General features: G+C 37.4%; 1 protein-coding gene across 2 annotated transcripts in view; it reads left to right on the top strand.

The window, feature by feature from the left end:
- The window catches only part of Txk (TXK tyrosine kinase), a 42,331-nt gene that overhangs the window by 15,369 nt on the left and 9,030 nt on the right, over positions 1-17,932 (top strand). For both annotated transcript variants that reach the window (XM_013008951.1, XM_013008950.1), the window contains exons 6-10: positions 317-396; positions 1,242-1,369; positions 5,940-6,014; positions 9,336-9,507; positions 16,536-16,752. In XM_013008951.1, the coding sequence (XP_012864405.1) occupies positions 317-396; positions 1,242-1,369; positions 5,940-6,014; positions 9,336-9,507; positions 16,536-16,752 (672 nt within the window). The remainder of the gene's footprint in view (positions 1-316; positions 397-1,241; positions 1,370-5,939; positions 6,015-9,335; positions 9,508-16,535; positions 16,753-17,932) is intronic.

The raw sequence follows: 17,932 nt of genomic DNA, 5'->3' as shown, positions 1-17,932 counted from the left end.
AGGAGGCTGCAAAGCTTGGTAAGAAATATACACATTATCCTGCCCATGCAATTGTAACCCCTCTGTACAGTATGTTCACAAATAAAATAAAATAAAATTAAAAAAAATAAAGGAAATGGAAACATGAAAAAAAGTATGTATTATGACAATGACATTGCAAAATGACTTTTATACCCATAAGGGAGATTATATGTACTTATATAAAAATCTTATTCTGCATAGAAAATTACATACAGTCAATCGGCATAGCTTTGGTTTTCATTGGCGAATTGGTTAAGGAGGAATAAATGTGTACAATGAATATATTGTTTTGTAGGCTAAAGAAGGTGCATTTATTGTCAGAGATTCAAGACACTTGGGATCCTACACAATTTCTGTGTTTATAAAAGCGAGAAGGTAAGCAATTGTAAATTTGGTTGCTTTAGGGATAGTGCCTGGGACAATAACTTCTTTTCTTTTCAATGGGAACACTGGGGTGAGATGGCTGATCTAAGTTAGGGTGTCAGTCCATGTTGTATCTCTGGTACACTCTGTGTCACTTTGAGTAGGTCACACAACTGCCTTCATCTTCCTCTTTCTTAGTCACCAAGTGAGGCAGTTCTAGGGGCTGTGGATATGTTCCTCAGCTCAGAGAGCTTCCTGTGCTATTCTACCTGAAGATGTGCTTTGGTTGTGGGGACTTGCAGGCCCCATGGCTAGACCAGAGCACCTGAAATCTAGCATCCCAGGAGAGAAATCCTTCAACAAGTGGTGGGAGCTGGTGGATAAACATCTACACTTCCTTATACTTCAGTGAGACAATTCTGAGGTGTATTCCCAGTTCCAGGCTTCTATAGATTTCTAGAAGAATGGAGCCCCAGGAGTGCGTGCCATACAACCTGCTCAGTAATGTACTCTATAGTGTGTTTCTTGCCTTCCTGTTCTCAAACTTCCAATCGCTGCTAGTGCATTTGCTCACTTATTTAACTAATAGTTGACATTCAATAAATATTTCTATACATTCTATGATAAATACCACTTGCTTGGGCATTGGCTTTGTCTCCTAGGCTGAAGTTTATATTTGAATCTAAGGTGCCAATGAGAGGTTAAATAATTTTGCTGAGCAGACATTGTTGAGTGGACCATTTGTTCTCTCCAATTCATACTGTTGATGAGAATTTGAGAATAGGCATCTTGTTACTTAATGAGTTAGCTTAGTTCTAAAATTGCTTGTCTAGTAATTCATCTTTTATTGATTACAGAAATACCGAGGCTACAATAAAACATTATCAGATTAAAAGGAATGACGCAGGGCAGTGGTATGTGGCGGAAAGACACCCTTTTCCATCCATCCCGGAGCTGATCAGATATCACCAGCTCAATGCAGCTGGTAAGTGAATGCTCAGGAGAGCTGGGAAGCTGGGCCTTCCTAGCAAATGAATTCTCGGTGTCAAATATTCCACCAAGACAAATTTACGTTATAGAAATAGCCTCAGAGCTTGAGATAGAATGTTTCCAGGGCAGGTTTTTTTCCCTCATTGGTATGCTTTTGTGAGTTGAGTTTTTATGTTTCTATCAGGTTGAAAATAAAAGGATCAATGACAGAGACACAGGTTTGTACATTTGTTCTGGAAATTTACATAGGGATAAATGTAAACAGGATTTTCAATACCTAAATAATGATATCTCCTTTTTTTCCATAAATCTACTCCTTACTTTAGATAGTTGCAATAGAAAGTGACCTTTAACTCTTGCATTTGCTTTTCTTTCTTGTTGGAGAACAGGAAAGCTGTATAGAACGCATCTTTCATAGCTGCACATTGAGCTAAGTATGCCAGAGGAGTGTTTGGCCATCTTCCCCAGCGATTGTTCACTGCTATTCTTACTTGTGCAATCCTTTCATCTGCAGAAAAATATGGGCTTCCAGAAATGTCTCCCACAGACTTTTTTGTCTATCGTAGAGAGATAGAGCACCATTAGTCCATTGGTAGCAATTCCTATTACAAGCGCATCTGGGCTTTCCCCCAGCCTATATTGGACCACTTGAGCTTCCATACATGACAGAATTCGAAACCCACTGTAACCTCCATGTAGTTTTGGCTTTTTATCATGTGATGATCTTTCAGATTTCATTCATACAAAAGATGTTTGGCCAAAATAGTCACTTTTATACGGGTCATTTTCCCATTATACTGATCCTAAACATCAGGAATAAATCCAAGGAAATTTGTCTCTACTGATGGGATTTTTCACATGGGTTTTCAGATAGTCAAAAAGGATTTGGTTGGAAAGAATGAGACCCAGGAGGCTATAGCTATGGCGGAAGATAGATACCTTCCAGATTACTAAACCAATTCAGAGTTTTCTCCTTTACATCCTTCTTCCTTCTTCTTTCAAAGAGAAAGTTTAAGAAAGTGTATTTATGTGATGAAGGCAAAAAAAGAGTATCAGGTTGTGCACACACTAAAAGATGTGAATAGTGTATTATCTATTTTGTTGTTGGTGGTGATGGTCATAAGGCTTGAACTCTGGGGCCTGGGCACTGTCCCTGAGCTCTTCAGCTCAAAGTGAATGCTCTACCACTTGAGCCACAGCGCCACTTCCGGTTTTCTTGTGGTTAATTGAAGATAAGAGTCTCATGGCCTTTCCTGCCTGGGCTGGCTTTGATCCGCAATCCTCAGATCTCAGCCTCTTGAGTAGCTAGGATTACAAACACCATGGCCCAGCTGAATAGTATATTATTAAGTTAAAAAATTCAGAGCAGTCTATTTTACATTAGCCATTTGGAGCTGAAACTAAGATCTGCTAGAAGAAGCCTCTAGGTCTTCAAAGTGGCTGGGAAATATTCTTTTTTGGTTTCTGAGCTTTAGAATTCTTTTCAAGACCTCTGCCATATCAGAAAATCACCTGACTATCTATTTTACAGAGAAAATGGAAGGTACAAGCTCCTTCTCCTGCTGCTTTTCCAACATGCTTTCATGCGTATTTCCTCCAACAGTAATGAGCCTGGCTCTTGTCCTCATGACTCCTCTCCTGCTAGAATGCTTCCCACCCACTTCTCTCCTGAAGCTCTTCCATTGCTTTTTTTTTTTTGCCACTCCTAAGGCTTGAACTCAGGGCCTGGGCACTGTCTGAGCTTCTTTAGCTCTGGGCTAAGAGTCCACTACTTGAGCCACAGCGTTACTTCTGGCTTTTTTTTTTTTTTTTGGTTTACGTGGTACTGAGGAGTTGAACCTAGGGCTTCATGCATGCTAGGCAAGCACTCTACCATTAAGCCACATTCCCAGCCCTCTTCCATTGCTTTTGACCATCTCCCTTCACCTGTATAGATGCTTGACTTTATTACTATAAAGGCAAAACCAAAACCCTTTTTCTTTTTAGACGTTGCTCTTTTAAAGTTGCATATTTGAAAAAATGTGTTCCATATCCATTCCTCACTTTCCGTGTACTTTGTAAATACTTGCAATCTGGCATCTGCAGCTACAGCTCCATGTTTTAACCAATGACTCCTACATGAGCACAGACAGTGTTGCTTTTTTAGTTTTTATGTATTCAGGTTTGTCTGCTACGTTTGGCAATGCCATGCCTTGAACCTGTCTGCTCCATAGATGTTTTGACAGGGCCTTGTCTTGGGTGTCTCTTACTCATTATTCCTTATGGGTTTCACAGTGTGTCCCTCTATTCTTTCCTAAACACTGTGCTTTTCCCCGGTTCATCCCTGATTGTTTTTATTCTTACCCCAGGCTTTTCTTTTTGTATACTTCTACCTGATAGATATAGACCCTCAGAATCCCTGGGACTTAACTTCAAGTTCCCATAGCATGTAGAATGATTCATTGTCTACCATCACTCTTCTTCCATATTGACTTCCTCCTCTTTCTTTTCTTTTTCTATTGTTGTTGGTCATAGGACTTGAACTTGGGGCCTGGGCTCTGTCCCTGAGCTTTTTTTGCTCAAGGCTAGCACTCTACCACTTTGACCCACAGTGCCACTTCCAGTTTTCTGGTAGTTAATTGGAGATAAGAGTCTCATGGACTTTCCTGCTTGGACTGGCTTCAAACCGTGATCCTCAGATCTCAGGCTCCTGAGTAGCTAGGATTATAGTCATGAGCTACTACTAATACTGGCCATCCTCTTGTTTTTTATCTAAAGTAGTGGTATCACCCTCCAGCCAATTAAAGAGGTTGGAAGCATAAGAGTGGTTTTTATTCTTCTTAACAGTTAACTTTTTATTAATTATCAAATATAATCAATTTCATATCCTAAATATGTTTCCTATAAGCCCCTACTTTCCCTGCCTAGTAGTACTGCCCTAATTATTGTATCAGTCTCAACTCCTCTCATTATCTTCAAAGTTCATTTTCCCCTGACCGACCTCTGTGCTCTCAAAATTGGAATATGAGTCAGGTGCCAAGGCTTATGTCTGTAATGCTTACTTCTTAAAAGGTAGAGATCAGAGGATTGCAGTTGGAGGTTAACTGGGACATCACTTTGCAAGACTTCAAATCAACCAGTAGCTGAATGCAGTGGTGTGTGCCTGTTAGTCTAGCAACAAAGGGACACACAAATAGGAGGATTCCTGTCCAGGCCAGCTTGAGCCTAAAGTGAAACCCAATCTTGAAAATTACCAAAGCAAGAAGGAATGCACAAGTGGTAGTGTGCCCTGAGTTCAAACCCCAATACCACCAAAATGTATGCATGTGAATATGAAAATGTTGCTTCCTTAGTTGAGATCTTTCCAGGGCTCTATTCACATGCTAGAAAACAATACTCCTTAGGCTGGCTTCCTAAAAGAATAATACCCAGTCTCTGAGCATAATTTCTTGCCTCTTCATCCATCCTCCTTTTTATTAAAGTGCCCACTTCCATGTTTCACTTCTTGGAGTCATCTCATGCTGCTCCCCCTGTTTAGTATGTCCTTCTTAGCATCTCCTCATTGGTTCACTCCAATCTCAGGTGTCACTTCCTCCCAGAAGACTTTATTATAGATGCACAACCTGTTTGGAATTCCTTCCCTGTGACCTAGCAAGGCTTATGTGTAATAAGTATGTCTCCATCACAATACTTGTTCCTTTTATATTGAGATGGCCTCTCTGTCTTCCCTCACTGAGACAGAACTTCCTGTGGGTAGAGTTCTCTCATGACTCTTTGGATCTGTTGGGATCTTTGGGATTTACTTAAAGAAATGTCTTGTATTCCATAGGCATAGTAATATTTGCTTTTCTCAGTTATTATTCTGACTGAGCTTGTTTCTGCCTTTTAGACTTTTCACATGCTGAGACAGAGAGAGACAAGAGACAGAGAGAGATATGGTTTCCTATCTGGAAGGCTCTTCCTGCCTGATCTTTATGAGATGGCTCCTTGTCAAAGTCAGCATAGCCATCATGTTGTAAAGCTACAACCAAACATTTGCCTGTGTTTCCATGTACTGGATGTGTACATGCAACTAATTATGCAAAATTAATTGATGCTTACCAAAGTAATAACAATTTATTACAATTTTTTGTTTTGTCAGTTGTGGGGTGTGAACTCTGGGCCTGGTCACTGTTGCATGGACTTGGTTAATTGGAGATAAGAGTCTCATGGACTTTCCTGCCTGGGCTGGCTTTGAACTGTGATCCTCAGATCTCAGCCTCCTGAATAGCTACGATTATATAGCTATTCATACCTGAATAGCTAGGCATGAGCCACCGGTGGCTGGCTTATTAGATTTTTTTGAAGGGCCTTTTTGTTATCTTTGCACTTTCTTAGAAATTTTTAAATGGTGCACAACAAACATATATTGTTTTATGAAAATTTCTTAAAGTGGGGAAATTTACAGAATCAATAAACTGTATAATAAATTGCACTGCCTAATTATTTAAAGACTAGTGCTGTCTTTCTTTCTTCTTTATGAGTAACAAGTTCTTCCTTCTGTATGAGTGATAAGGCTGTAAGTGCTAACTTTTCTTTCTCCTTAGGTCTCATTTCTCGTCTCCGCTATCCAGTTGGGCTGATGGGCAGCTGTTTACCAGCCACAGCTGGTTTTAGCTATGGTAAAGTATATACATGTGCTGTGCAAAACATTGTCTAGTAAGGGACCTGACCCTCAGATTCTTTACATTTTCAGTTCTTCTGAGATGTCAATCTTAATGCATTTGAAGTTTAATTCCCATGTCTGAGATGTTTAAATAATATACCTCATAAGAGCAACTTAAACTTTGGGGAGAAATGTTTCAGTTTAGCAGTAGATTTCACTATATATTATCAAGACTCCTCATTCCTTTTGATAGCAGTTTTTATTCCAGTGTTTGGGCTGCTCTTTGGTTACAGGGTGGCGAGCGAAAGACAATTTCCCAAAAGAACATGTCAAAAATTGCTGCTGAAAGTATATTGGCTGTCATTTTTTTTCTCCCAATATACTTTTTGTTGTTTGGTTTGAACCCCTTTCTAGCAAAATGAGGTATCCACAAATCTGAGAATAAACAAGAGTCAACGAATCTTATTTTCTAATTTGATGGGATTTTTTTCCCTTAGTTGGACCCAAATTATATTTAAAAAATGATGACACAATTCTATTGACTTGGATTTGGGGTCTTGTTAAGTGGGCTATAAGTTTGATTTCAGGGTGTAATGGCTACCTCTATGATTTCTCTGCCTACAGATACTATGCATGTATATGAAGTTCTGCTGTGAGAAATTTATTTAAGTTAAATATTACCCTCCCTAATTTCTTAAAAATAAATATTTCAACTTTTTGGAGCCTATAGAAAAGAACACAACACACTACTTTTTCACTTGACTTATCTTACTTGGTTTTGCTAGATAAACAGAATTAGACAGTGTATATTCTTTTATATCAGAATTCTTGTCATTTATGAGTTTTGTCAGTAGAATTGAGTGTGGTTGATTCATTTTCATTGTGATGTAGTTCTATATTACACGACAATTCCATGATTCATTTACCCAAGCTTCTTTAGAATTATAACCATGTGGGTTGTTACCAAATTTTGACTCTTATACATTATATTGTTAGGAGCATTCATGTAAATCTTTAGATGAAGGGTACATTTATGTTTTAATGTCTGTAAGATAAATACTTTAGAGTGGATTGGTAGAATATGCACATGCTTGGGTTTATTAGATATAGTCAGTTTTCCAAAGAACATATACCATATTTATACTCCCTTTAATATAATATGTAAGAATTATAGTTGCTTCATGTTCTCTTCCTAACACGTAGTATTCTGACTTCTTAAAAACACATTTAAGCAGGTTGCTGGTAGCTCATGCCTTTAATCCTAGCTACTCAGGAAGCTGAAATTTGAGGTTCATGGTTCAAAGCCAGCCCAGGCAGGAAAGGCCTTGAGACTCTTATCTCCAATAAATTACCAAAAAAACCTGAAGTGGCTCTGTGGCTCAAGTGGTAGAGCACTAGCCTCGAGCAAAAGAAGCTCAGGGAGCTCCCAGGCCCTGAGTTCAAGCCCTAGGATGAGCCAAAAACAAAAATAAAAACAAAAAAGTCCTACACATTTTAACTGGTCACCAGTGGCTCATACCTGTAATCCTGCTACTTAAGAAGCTGAGATCTGAGGATTGAGTCTCAGTGTCTGAGACTCTTACCTCTAATTAACCACCAAAAAAGCAGAAGTGGAGCTATGGTTCAAGTGGTAGAACATTAACCTTTAGAAGAAAGACTAAGGGATAGTGCCCGGTCCCTGAGTTCAATCCCAATACTGGTATTAAAAAAAAAGGCAAAAAGAGAAAAAAGTATTTTAGCTAATCTGTGAGTATATAATTATATCTCATAGTGTTTAGAATTTTCATTTCCCTGAGGACTAATTATTTGATCAGCTTTTAGTAAGTTTAGAGGTCATTTGGATATTCTCTTAATGACGGAAGTCAACCTATTTGGCTTTAAAACTATGGCTATATATCTTTTGCTAATTGTTTTTATTCATTTTTTGAAAAGGAATTTGTTGTTGGTTTTATGCTTTTAAAGTATCTTCTCTCAGGCTGGAAAAGTGGCTCAGTGGTAGAGTGCTTGCCTCCCATGCATGAGGCTCATGGTTCAATTCCTCAGTACCACATAAGCAGCAAAAGCCAGAAGTGGTGCTTTGGCTCAAGTGGTAGAGTGCTTGTCTTGAGCTGAAAAGCTGAGGGATAGCGCCCAGGCCCAGAGTTCAGGCCCCACAAATAAAAATAAATAAATAAATAAAGTGTCTTCTCTCAATCTGCATCTAACCTTTTTACTCTTAGTGAAGTATTTTTGATGAACAGATAAAATTAAAAAGTATACTTTATCTGTATTTTCCTTTGTAATTTTATTCTATTGAATATATCTCTACAATATGAAGAAGTATAAGGTCATGAACATATGCTTCCATGTTAATTAATTAATTTAAGGTCATGAACTAAGGGTCTGGGTACTGTCTCTGAGCTCTTTTGCTCAAGACCAGGGCTCTACTACTTGAGCCACAGCTCCACTTCTGGATTTTTGGTGGTTAATTAGAAATATGATGCTCATGGACTTTCCTGCCCTGGTTGACTTCAAACTATGATCCTCAGATCTCAGTCTCCTGAATAGCTAGGATTCCAGGCGTAACCACCAATGCCAGAGTCTATGTTACTTTTACAATATCACTGCTATTAAGATGGCAAATACTCTGCACAGCTAATGCCAAGGGCCTTAGAGGCTTTACAAATCCTGCTATTAAATTGCATTGTTTTAAAGTTCCAGCAGATGGTGGTGCTGCTGTATGAAAGGAGAAGCTAAAAATGATTTAATACTCAGTGTTCACAGGAGTTATTTTAAAACTCTTCTAAAGTATATGCGAAAGCAAATTTCACTGCCAACATTCTCTTGGATGTATGTGATTTGGATGAATTCATTAGCCTGTTCTTCATGGAAAAGACGAAGCAAGGTGGAAAAGCTCTCTGGGGGTGGAATGAGAACAATAGTGGAAGGAACTCAAAGGAGGAAAAGAGAGAATCACCACATTCATCTGCTTTATAAGGCCCGTGGTAGGACTAAAAGACTAGAGAGAGAAAAAGAGGCAAAAAAAGACTGGGATCAATCACATATTAAGTCCTAACTCTAGTTTTGGTAGATTTAGTCTAGAAAGACACATCAATGTGCTTTATATCCTGTGTGCATTTTAAGAACTATAATTTGTTATTAATTCTTAAAATTTAAATTTTAAAACTCATGTCTTAAATTTCACATTTAAGCCACAATGAGAGAAGTCTCACTGTTCAATTGTGCCTTAACCTATATAAAAATTGAAGGAGAGGACTAGATAATTCTTAAATCTTTTCTAGCTCTAACATTCTAGCGTTCTTTCTTCTGTTTATAACATGGATGTCTAATTTTCCAGAGAAGTGGGAGATAGATCCATCAGAATTGGCTTTTGTCAAGGAGCTTGGAAGAGGTCAGTTTGGGATAGTCCACTTGGGAGAATGGCGTGCACATACCCAGGTAGCTATCAAGGCCATCCGTGAAGGCTCCATGTCTGAAGAGGACTTTATTGAAGAGGCTAAAGTGATGACGTAAGTATAAACACAGCTACATAATATGGTCTGACACCCTGGTGTCACAGAAAGAACAAGGACTTTGGAGTCTGACTCACCTGGATTTGTGTTGCAGCCTTGGCCAGGCTAGTTGTGCAATCTAGGCAACTTATTGGACCTCTGTGTAACCCAGTGTCTCACTAGTTCACTGTGCTAAAAGTGGCAGGAATGAAAAAAGCTTTTGTAGCTCAATTAGAGGTAGTTAATAAGTGCTCTTCACGTTTTCTTTTTTTTCCCTTTTCCAAGTAGCAAAGGCACTGGTTTTGTGTGATACTGCTCATCTTTTGAAAGGGCACCCCTTAGGGATGAAAAAAAGTTAGGACAAAGTATTTGCTTTTAAGAATTGAAGCATCCTGAGCTTTCAAGAAAAAAAAAAGTGACTCTTCATAGATCATTTGACTCTGTTCTTAATACGTGTAATTTTCCAAGATATCATTTTACCTCAGGTGAACCCATGTCGTGGTTTATGATTGTAATCTTAGCTGAACCAAGACTGGCCAATCATGTATCGAAGTTCAAATCAGCATTCTTTAAATACTTGTTCAAGATTTGTAAAGAAGAAGGAAAACCCCAGGTGGCATTACTTCAATTCTTCCATGCTGTCCAGAACAATTTACTTTTCTTCCAAACTTGTAGCCCTCAGTGGAAATAAAATAGTAAACAACAAACAAAAGTAATTAGCTGGACCCATTTTCCTTTGAAGGCAGAGCAATAATGTCTTTTAGGGGGATCTCAAACTATTACTTCCAACTATACTATCACAATATCTTTTCAATCCACTTAAATCGGGTGAAACTGGAAATAAATGATGATAAACACAATTTTCCAGTGACTTCAAAGGTTCCCAAAGTATCCATCTGCATTTTTACACTATAGCCATGTGATCAGGGATTTCCTGTCTCTAAAGGATGAAAGTTACAGTTCTGTTTGCAGGATGAAATAGACATAATATGAAAAGAATGAAAGCAGCCACGTGACAGGAGGAGAGTTAAATCCCTATCACATAAAAAGAAAGAGGTCTGTCTGACATCTTTGAGGGGATTCTTTCAAAGACTCAAGTTTCACTAGGAATTTGGGATTAGGGTCTCTGGAGTTGACATTTTGAGGGTGATAGAAGATATATGGCTGGTAGAGGAATAGAATTGCTTCCAACTGTACATAAAGGTAGGAATGAAGCATTGTGGGTATTTTTTGTCAGTTTCAATGGATATTCTTAGATTTGAACATAGCTAATCTTCTCTTAGTTATTTTTTAAAAAGTAAGGTAGGAAATATTCCTAATAGCCTATTATATGTGTATATATATATTCAATTTTAAATAGCTGACATACTTTGAGCTCTATTTGCCAAATACATGCAGGTCTGTCCATGCTTTTATCCTTCAGATTGTCAGCTTCACCCCTGTAAGGGTCTCAGTGTTTAAATTGAAATGCCCAAATGTTTTCTATTATTTTACCTCATTCTAGTTTCATAAAAAGACTTGTCAGTACTACAAAGCTTCATGTGTTTTACTTTTCTTCCCTTTTAGAATGTGGACACCATAATAAGAGGGCCATTTATTTGTCTTTTAGTCAGTTTAGTGAGTGCTTAAAACAATGAGTAGACTATACTTGGTGCTAAATCATAATTAATGCTTTTGAAGAAATAAATGAGTCTTTACTATAATTCAACTTGGTACATCCCACGACTTTAGTTTTATTGGTGAAAGGAAAAGGAAATTTAGAAAGCTTATGTACTTTACCTACCTTCCCAGAATTACAACTTCTATTGAAATCAAAACCTTGAACTGTCTGGATACAAAGTCCATGATCTTAACATAGTAAACAACAAGCATTTACTGAGAGACTCATCAATGCCTGGCCTTATACTTGTTACTATATTGTTGCACAATCATGTTAGGTGATTTTTGTAACACAGTGAAAGAAAAGCTTCAAATACATCCTGTGCTCTCAGTCATTATAACGAAGGATGTTGCTCTGGAGATCTGTGCTTTGGCCTTCTAGACTGTTTAGAAAAGTGAAAGAAAACCACACTGCTCCTCTCACACAACTTCCGTCCACGAAATCGTATTAACCTTTCTAATTTTACCATTACATCTTTTCCTAGGTTACATTTCTTTTTGAATCATATACCATGAACATGATCTTACATAATGTTAACTGGAATTAAGCGGGGGGTGGGTACATTTCTATTTCACAGATGATAAAAAGTCCAAAGTTAGAAAGTTTAAGTTGCTTCTGGTCAGCTAGCTAATAGGAGAAGGAGAAAGAAAAGCAAAACAAAGCAAACAAACAAATAACCCTTGACTAGTAGGGGTCCTTTATTTTCCTTAAATTATTAAAGTACTACACTGCCTTGAGTGGACCTTTTGTGTTAGTGGTTTAACTATGAGTTTCCATCTTTGGAAATAATTTATTAGTAGCAGTGCAGTTAGTGGATGTTGTGAATAAATAACAGGAATGAAAGCATGCGTAGGTACACCTAATTTCCCTAAGGACTTCTTAATATGTATCTTATTTTATTCATATGTCTACTCCATATGTCTTCACAGTAAAATATTTCACTTTTGAAAGAAAATTTTACTATTTTATGTTCATATTAAACAGGATGAATAAAAGAAAAGAAAAAGAGAAAAAGCCAAAGCCCTTGTCTTTCTTACTTCCCCTCTCTGAAGTTTTTTCTAGAGGAGTAGTAAACAACAAAGGTTTTTAATTGGACTCTTAGCCCCTAGTACTTAGTTAAATACTTTTTATTAATTATACTACAGTAATAATATTTTTAGTCAGCATATTTAGAAAAGAAAAACGGAACTGTTTATCATAATTCATGCTTAAATATAAATTGTATTACTAATTTCTACACAATACCCATAGTAATTAGAAATAGTTAATTTCTCAAAGATTTCACAGCATCTCTATGGCTTTGTTAAATAAAAGACAGCAACAATGGCACCTTCCTGTTTTGTTTGGACATTTACTTCAAAAAATTCCTGCTGCTGCGTATGTACAGACATTGTTCTACATTCTGAAAGTCTAACAATAAGAAAGATAGGTAAAGTTCCTAATTGCTATAAAGCATTTTTATGCATATGTTCTAGTGGGGAATGGGAGAGAGATGGGCTCCACACCAACGAATACAGGATCGGTGAAACATGGAAGAAAAGTAAGGGCTCAGGCTACAGAATAGGAGAATGTAAACAAGAGACTGGCTGGGTCTGGGCCTATGGAGACTAGAGGATCAGAAAAAATAGGAAGCTTAATTTGGTTTTCAAAGGTGGGGTGGAATAGTGCACTGGAAGTTACTGCAGTGGTCTAGAGAGGATGGTGAATGGGTTGAGGGCAGGGATGGATAAAAGGAAGAAGTTTCAGCATATTTTTTTGAGGTCAAGTGATTGAGACATAGTAAATTGGATGTAGCAGATGATAGGAGGAAACACAATGAACACAGATGATTCCAAGGTGTTAATGTGTGCAGATTCACCGAGAGTTCTACTTGCTGAGATGGGGAAGAATGCATAGATTTGAGGAAATATAAATAATTCTGCTTTGGGCATGTTTAATTTGAGAGGCCTATTAGATAGTCAGGATCATCAAATGGTCAGGTTTGAGAGCTGATTCTGGAGTTCAGGAGAAAGGTCAAAAGTATAGGGTATTAATTTGAGAAAGATCCTCTTGTGCGTATTCTCAAATTAATTAAAACTGTGACACTTGTCTAGAGTATCAAGGCAAGGGACTAGCTAGCCAAGGACAATATTAGAAACAAAAGGGCTAAAAACACTTAGCCATTCTAACTGGGGTGAAGTGGAATCTCAATGCTGTTTTGATTTGCATTTCTTTTATGGCTAGAGAAGTTGAGCATTTCTTCATGTGTCTATTGGCTATTCTTATTTCCTCTTCAGAGAAGTTTCCCTTTAAGTCTTTAGCCCACTTATTTATTGGGCAGTTGTTCCTTTGAGGATTTGTTGTTGGGGAATTTATTTTTTGTAATACATTTTTTATTGTAAAAATACTGTATAGAGGGGCTACAGTTACATGAGCAAGGCAATGAGTGCATTGCCTATCAAGTATTGTTACCTCCTCCTTTGTTTTTCCTCTACCATCTCTTCCCTCCAACCTCCACAACTACACTCCCCACCCCCAGCCTAAATTGTAAAGTTCATTTTTCAACATAGTGCCTTGTGCATCTCATTGTTACAATGGGTCAACCTACATCTCTATATAAGCATTTTTTCCCATCCCCTCCCCAAATTAGAGAAGTATATATACAAGATGCAGGGCACCAACATCAAATACAGTGAAAATAGGGGTTATACACAAAGAAACAAAAAAATTACATGGTACATTATAAATACATTAGAAACAATAGCAAGAAAGAAAAAAAACCACTTGTGTCCTTATCTTGGGGTTCATATTGCTTAACATCATCTTACCTGGTTATATGTACATAGCTTTTTTAGATATGAAACCTTTGACAGTTGTATGGCTAGTGAAGATTTCCCAGTCTGTGGGCTTGCTATTGATCTTGCTAGGTATGTCCTTTGCCATGCAGAAGCTCTGCAATTTCATGCAATCCCATTTGTCCAACCTTTCTTTGATTTATTGTGTTTCTGGGTCTCTATTAAGAAAAAAGAAAATTTCCTGAAGTAAGCCAGACCCAAAGAAACATAAGTTCTATGGTCTCCCTTATTTGTAATAATTAGTATACATTTAGGATAATCTTAGCAGATGAGAAGAATAGCTCAATAGCTACATGATCATAGTACATATGATCAGATAAGATGATGCTAAGCAAAATAAACTCCAAGACATGAACACAAGATTTTTTTCTTTGTCTTTGTTGTTGTTGTTCTCAATGTACTATGTGACTTCACTTTTCTTCCACCCTATGTTTTATCCTCTGTTGTTACTGTGTTCAATTTTGGTACCCTGGATATTGTATATATATATGTATGTATATATATATATATATGTATATATATATGCTTATCTGAACTAGGGAAGGGAAGGGGAACAACAAAATGGTGAGACAAAAGATAAAGGTGGAACTTATGGTGGAACTTATTCACAAGACAGTATGTTGGAAATGATCTGTAAAACTTGGGATTGTGAGGGGAGGGAAAGAGGGAGAAAAATGAGGGAAGGGGTAAAAAGTTAGACAGTAATCACTACCTTATTTACATAACCATAATCTGCCTGTAAATCACCTTAACAATACAATTTAAAAAATAAAAAATACTTAAATAATAAATATGACATTTGCTCTGCTATTTATCACATATACTTCTATAGACTGAGGAATAAAGTGAGGAATGCACTTTTGCTATTTGCTTTTTCTGTGCCCATGAGAAATAATTCTCTTGTTAGAATGACTCAATAAGAGGGTCTATTTCCTTTCCCCTCATAGGTTTGTGCTAGTGGTCTTGCTAAACAAATGCATCATAATGTTTCAATTCTCAAACACTTTCATGTGGGTATGCACTTGAGGGATTTCTTATGACAACTGGGTGTTCATTTTGAGACTTGTTTTTTCCCCATTAACCTACTCACATGTAAGATTGCTGAATCTTACATGTGTGAAAGCATACATTATGAATTTGAAAGGTAAAGCAGGCAGCATATTATACAGTATCAGTACGTTTATATGCATTATAGTTTCTAAGTTGAAGCTGTATTTAGTTCTGTGACTGTTTCTTCTCCCCATTTGTCATATATTTGCATTTACTTCATACATAAACATTATCTTAAGGTAAATAATATGCCCTTGTCACCAATTTTATTTTAGCTTTATGAATGAGAAGAAGAATTTTTAAGGTACTTTGACTAAGAGAGAATTGCTTATTATATAAATCTAAAATTGCTAGCACTGATTTGAAATTGCTTTTCTCTGGAGATCGGCTAGCATAAAAGGCCTTTAGAGATTCAGTGTTACCACTTACAGAAGAAGCAATCAACTTCTGAAGTCTCTAAGGCTAAAAGATTTTAGCAGGCAACATTGGAAGATTCTTGGTGTGTATGTAATTAGTAAATATACGGCAATTTTTCATGTTGGTAAATGTTTTAAATCTCCAACTTTGTCTAAAAATTTCATGTTAGGTGACTTTACTATTTAGAGTTAGTGTGTGTGTGTGTGTGTGTGTTTGTGAGTGCGTGCGTGCGTGCATGTAGGTGTCAGTCTGGGGCTTGAACTCAGGGCCTGGACCCTGTCCCTGAGCCTTTTTGCTTAAGGATAGTGCTCTACCACTCGAGTCACATTCCCATTTCCAGCTTTTTGCTGGTTAATTGGAGATGAGTCTCATGGATGGCTTTCCTTCCCTTGGCTGACTTTAAACCACAATTATCAGCCCTTAGTCTACCGAGTAGCTAGGATTACAAGTATGAGCCACAGGCTCCTGGCTTTAGAATTTAATTTTCTATATCAATCAATCACTTCCTCCTCCTTCTTGTATGTCTAGAATTTTCTATGTCAGGGTTACATACAGGAAGGTTGGGATTCAAGGATCAGGAATTCTGAGACCAGAGCCAGGAGAAGTAGTAATGAAAAGCAAAAGGATTACGAAACAACAAGTCTTCATTGACGATGACTTTAGAAGTGCTGCTCAAACCCTGACCCCACTTTCTCAATGCATAAAGCGGAAAGGAAACTGCTTGACTCTCTGTGGTTAGGTTGATGTTTGCCTTATCTTGGAGATGAAATTGACTTGGAGAAGATATCATTGCCACATTGTTCAAACGTTTTGAAACACAAACCCAATTTTCTTTTTTTAATCTTAAAAAAAGTTTTATTATGAAAATACTGTACAGAGGGGTTACAATTACACGGGCAAGGTAATGAGTACATTTCTTATCAAGCATTGTTGCCTCCTCCTTTGTTTCCCCTTACCATCCCTTCTCCCCTCCCCACCAAAGTTGTAAAGTTCCATTTTTGACCTAACGCCTTGTACATCTCATTGTTGCAATGGGTCCACCTGTGTCCCTATTTAAACAATTCAAACCCAATTTTCTTCAACAGGAAACTATCCCATTCAAGGCTAGTTCAGCTTTATGGGGTGTGTATCCAGCAGAAACCCCTTTATATTGTGACGGAGTTCATGAAAAATGGCTGCCTGCTGAACTATCTCAAGGAGAGAAAAGGAAAGCTGAGAAGGGAAACATTGCTGAGTGTCTGCCAGGATATATGCGAAGGGATGGAGTATCTGGAGAAGAGTTGCTATATTCACAGAGATTTAGTAAGTGTTGTGTAAGTTCACTTGCATTCTATGTATTATACCTACCTTCAGAGGGACGTACAATCACTTTCAATAATTCAAAGAATATATCCCTTGGCTTAATTTGAAAATACTTTTCTATTCATGCAATTTCTTGTGAAAGTATTTTTTATATTTTTTAGTGATGCTGGAAATGGAACCCCAGGGCCTTTTGCCTAAGAGAAACAACTCTCCCACTGAGTTATATCCCACCCCCCAGGAATTTTATTTGTAATTGCCCCTTAGTGCTTTAACCATGTAAATTTTCACTCTAAGTATGCCTGGAACTTATTAATCACCTATCCAAGCAATTAGCCAAAATGATTTCTTTCCTTTCTTTTCTTCCCTTGCTTCTTTCTTTTCCCTTTCCTTCTATCTTTTTTCCCCTTTAATTCCCAATAATCAGATATGCATCCAAGGCCTAGTAAATATTATACTTAGCACTCTGCTAGTTTCTAGAAATAACAGCAGTGTAGGTAGAAGTTTCTCAAGCAGGGCTGGACCTTCCTGTGACAGTGGCTTGCTTCTAAGAGTATGGCAAAGGACATTTTTACTATCACAGATGGAAGCTAGAAATTCTAGACCATTCTTTGCTGTAATGCTCAAAGAGCATTCCTGTTTTAAAAAATGACTAACTTGCCCCAAATCAAATGCTAACAGCACTGATTCCCTGGTCTTGCTTTCTCCCATTGAATAACACTTTTGGTTTGTTTTATGGTTATTCAAGATATTTATGCTATTCTTTCTATTTACCTGCATGTTTCATTTCTAAGTCTAAAACTAAACTCAAATGAAAATTAAGAATTCTATAAGAAAATAAGGTGACTCATTGTAACAATGAGATGTACAAGACACTATGTTGAAAACAAACTTTACAACTTTGTTGGGGGGAGTTGGGGAGGTGGAGAGGGAAGGGATGGTAGGGGAAAAACAAAGGAGGGGGTAACAATGCTCGACAGGAAATGTACTCATTACTTTACTCATGTAACTGTAACCCCTAAAAAGTACACTACAAAAAAAGAATTTTTTTTTAAATTTTATTTTATTTTATTTGTGAACAAACTGTACAGAGGGGTTACAATTGCATGGGCAGGATAATGCGTAATTTCTTACCAAGCATTGCAGCCTCCTCCTTTGTTTACCCTTCCCATCCCTTCCCAGC

Source organism: Dipodomys ordii, unplaced genomic scaffold (genome assembly GCF_000151885.1).
Source record: "Dipodomys ordii isolate 6190 unplaced genomic scaffold, Dord_2.0 Scaffold8, whole genome shotgun sequence".
In the NCBI taxonomy this organism is placed as follows: domain Eukaryota; kingdom Metazoa; phylum Chordata; class Mammalia; order Rodentia; family Heteromyidae; genus Dipodomys; species Dipodomys ordii.
This window is presented reverse-complemented; position numbering and strand designations above follow the sequence as displayed.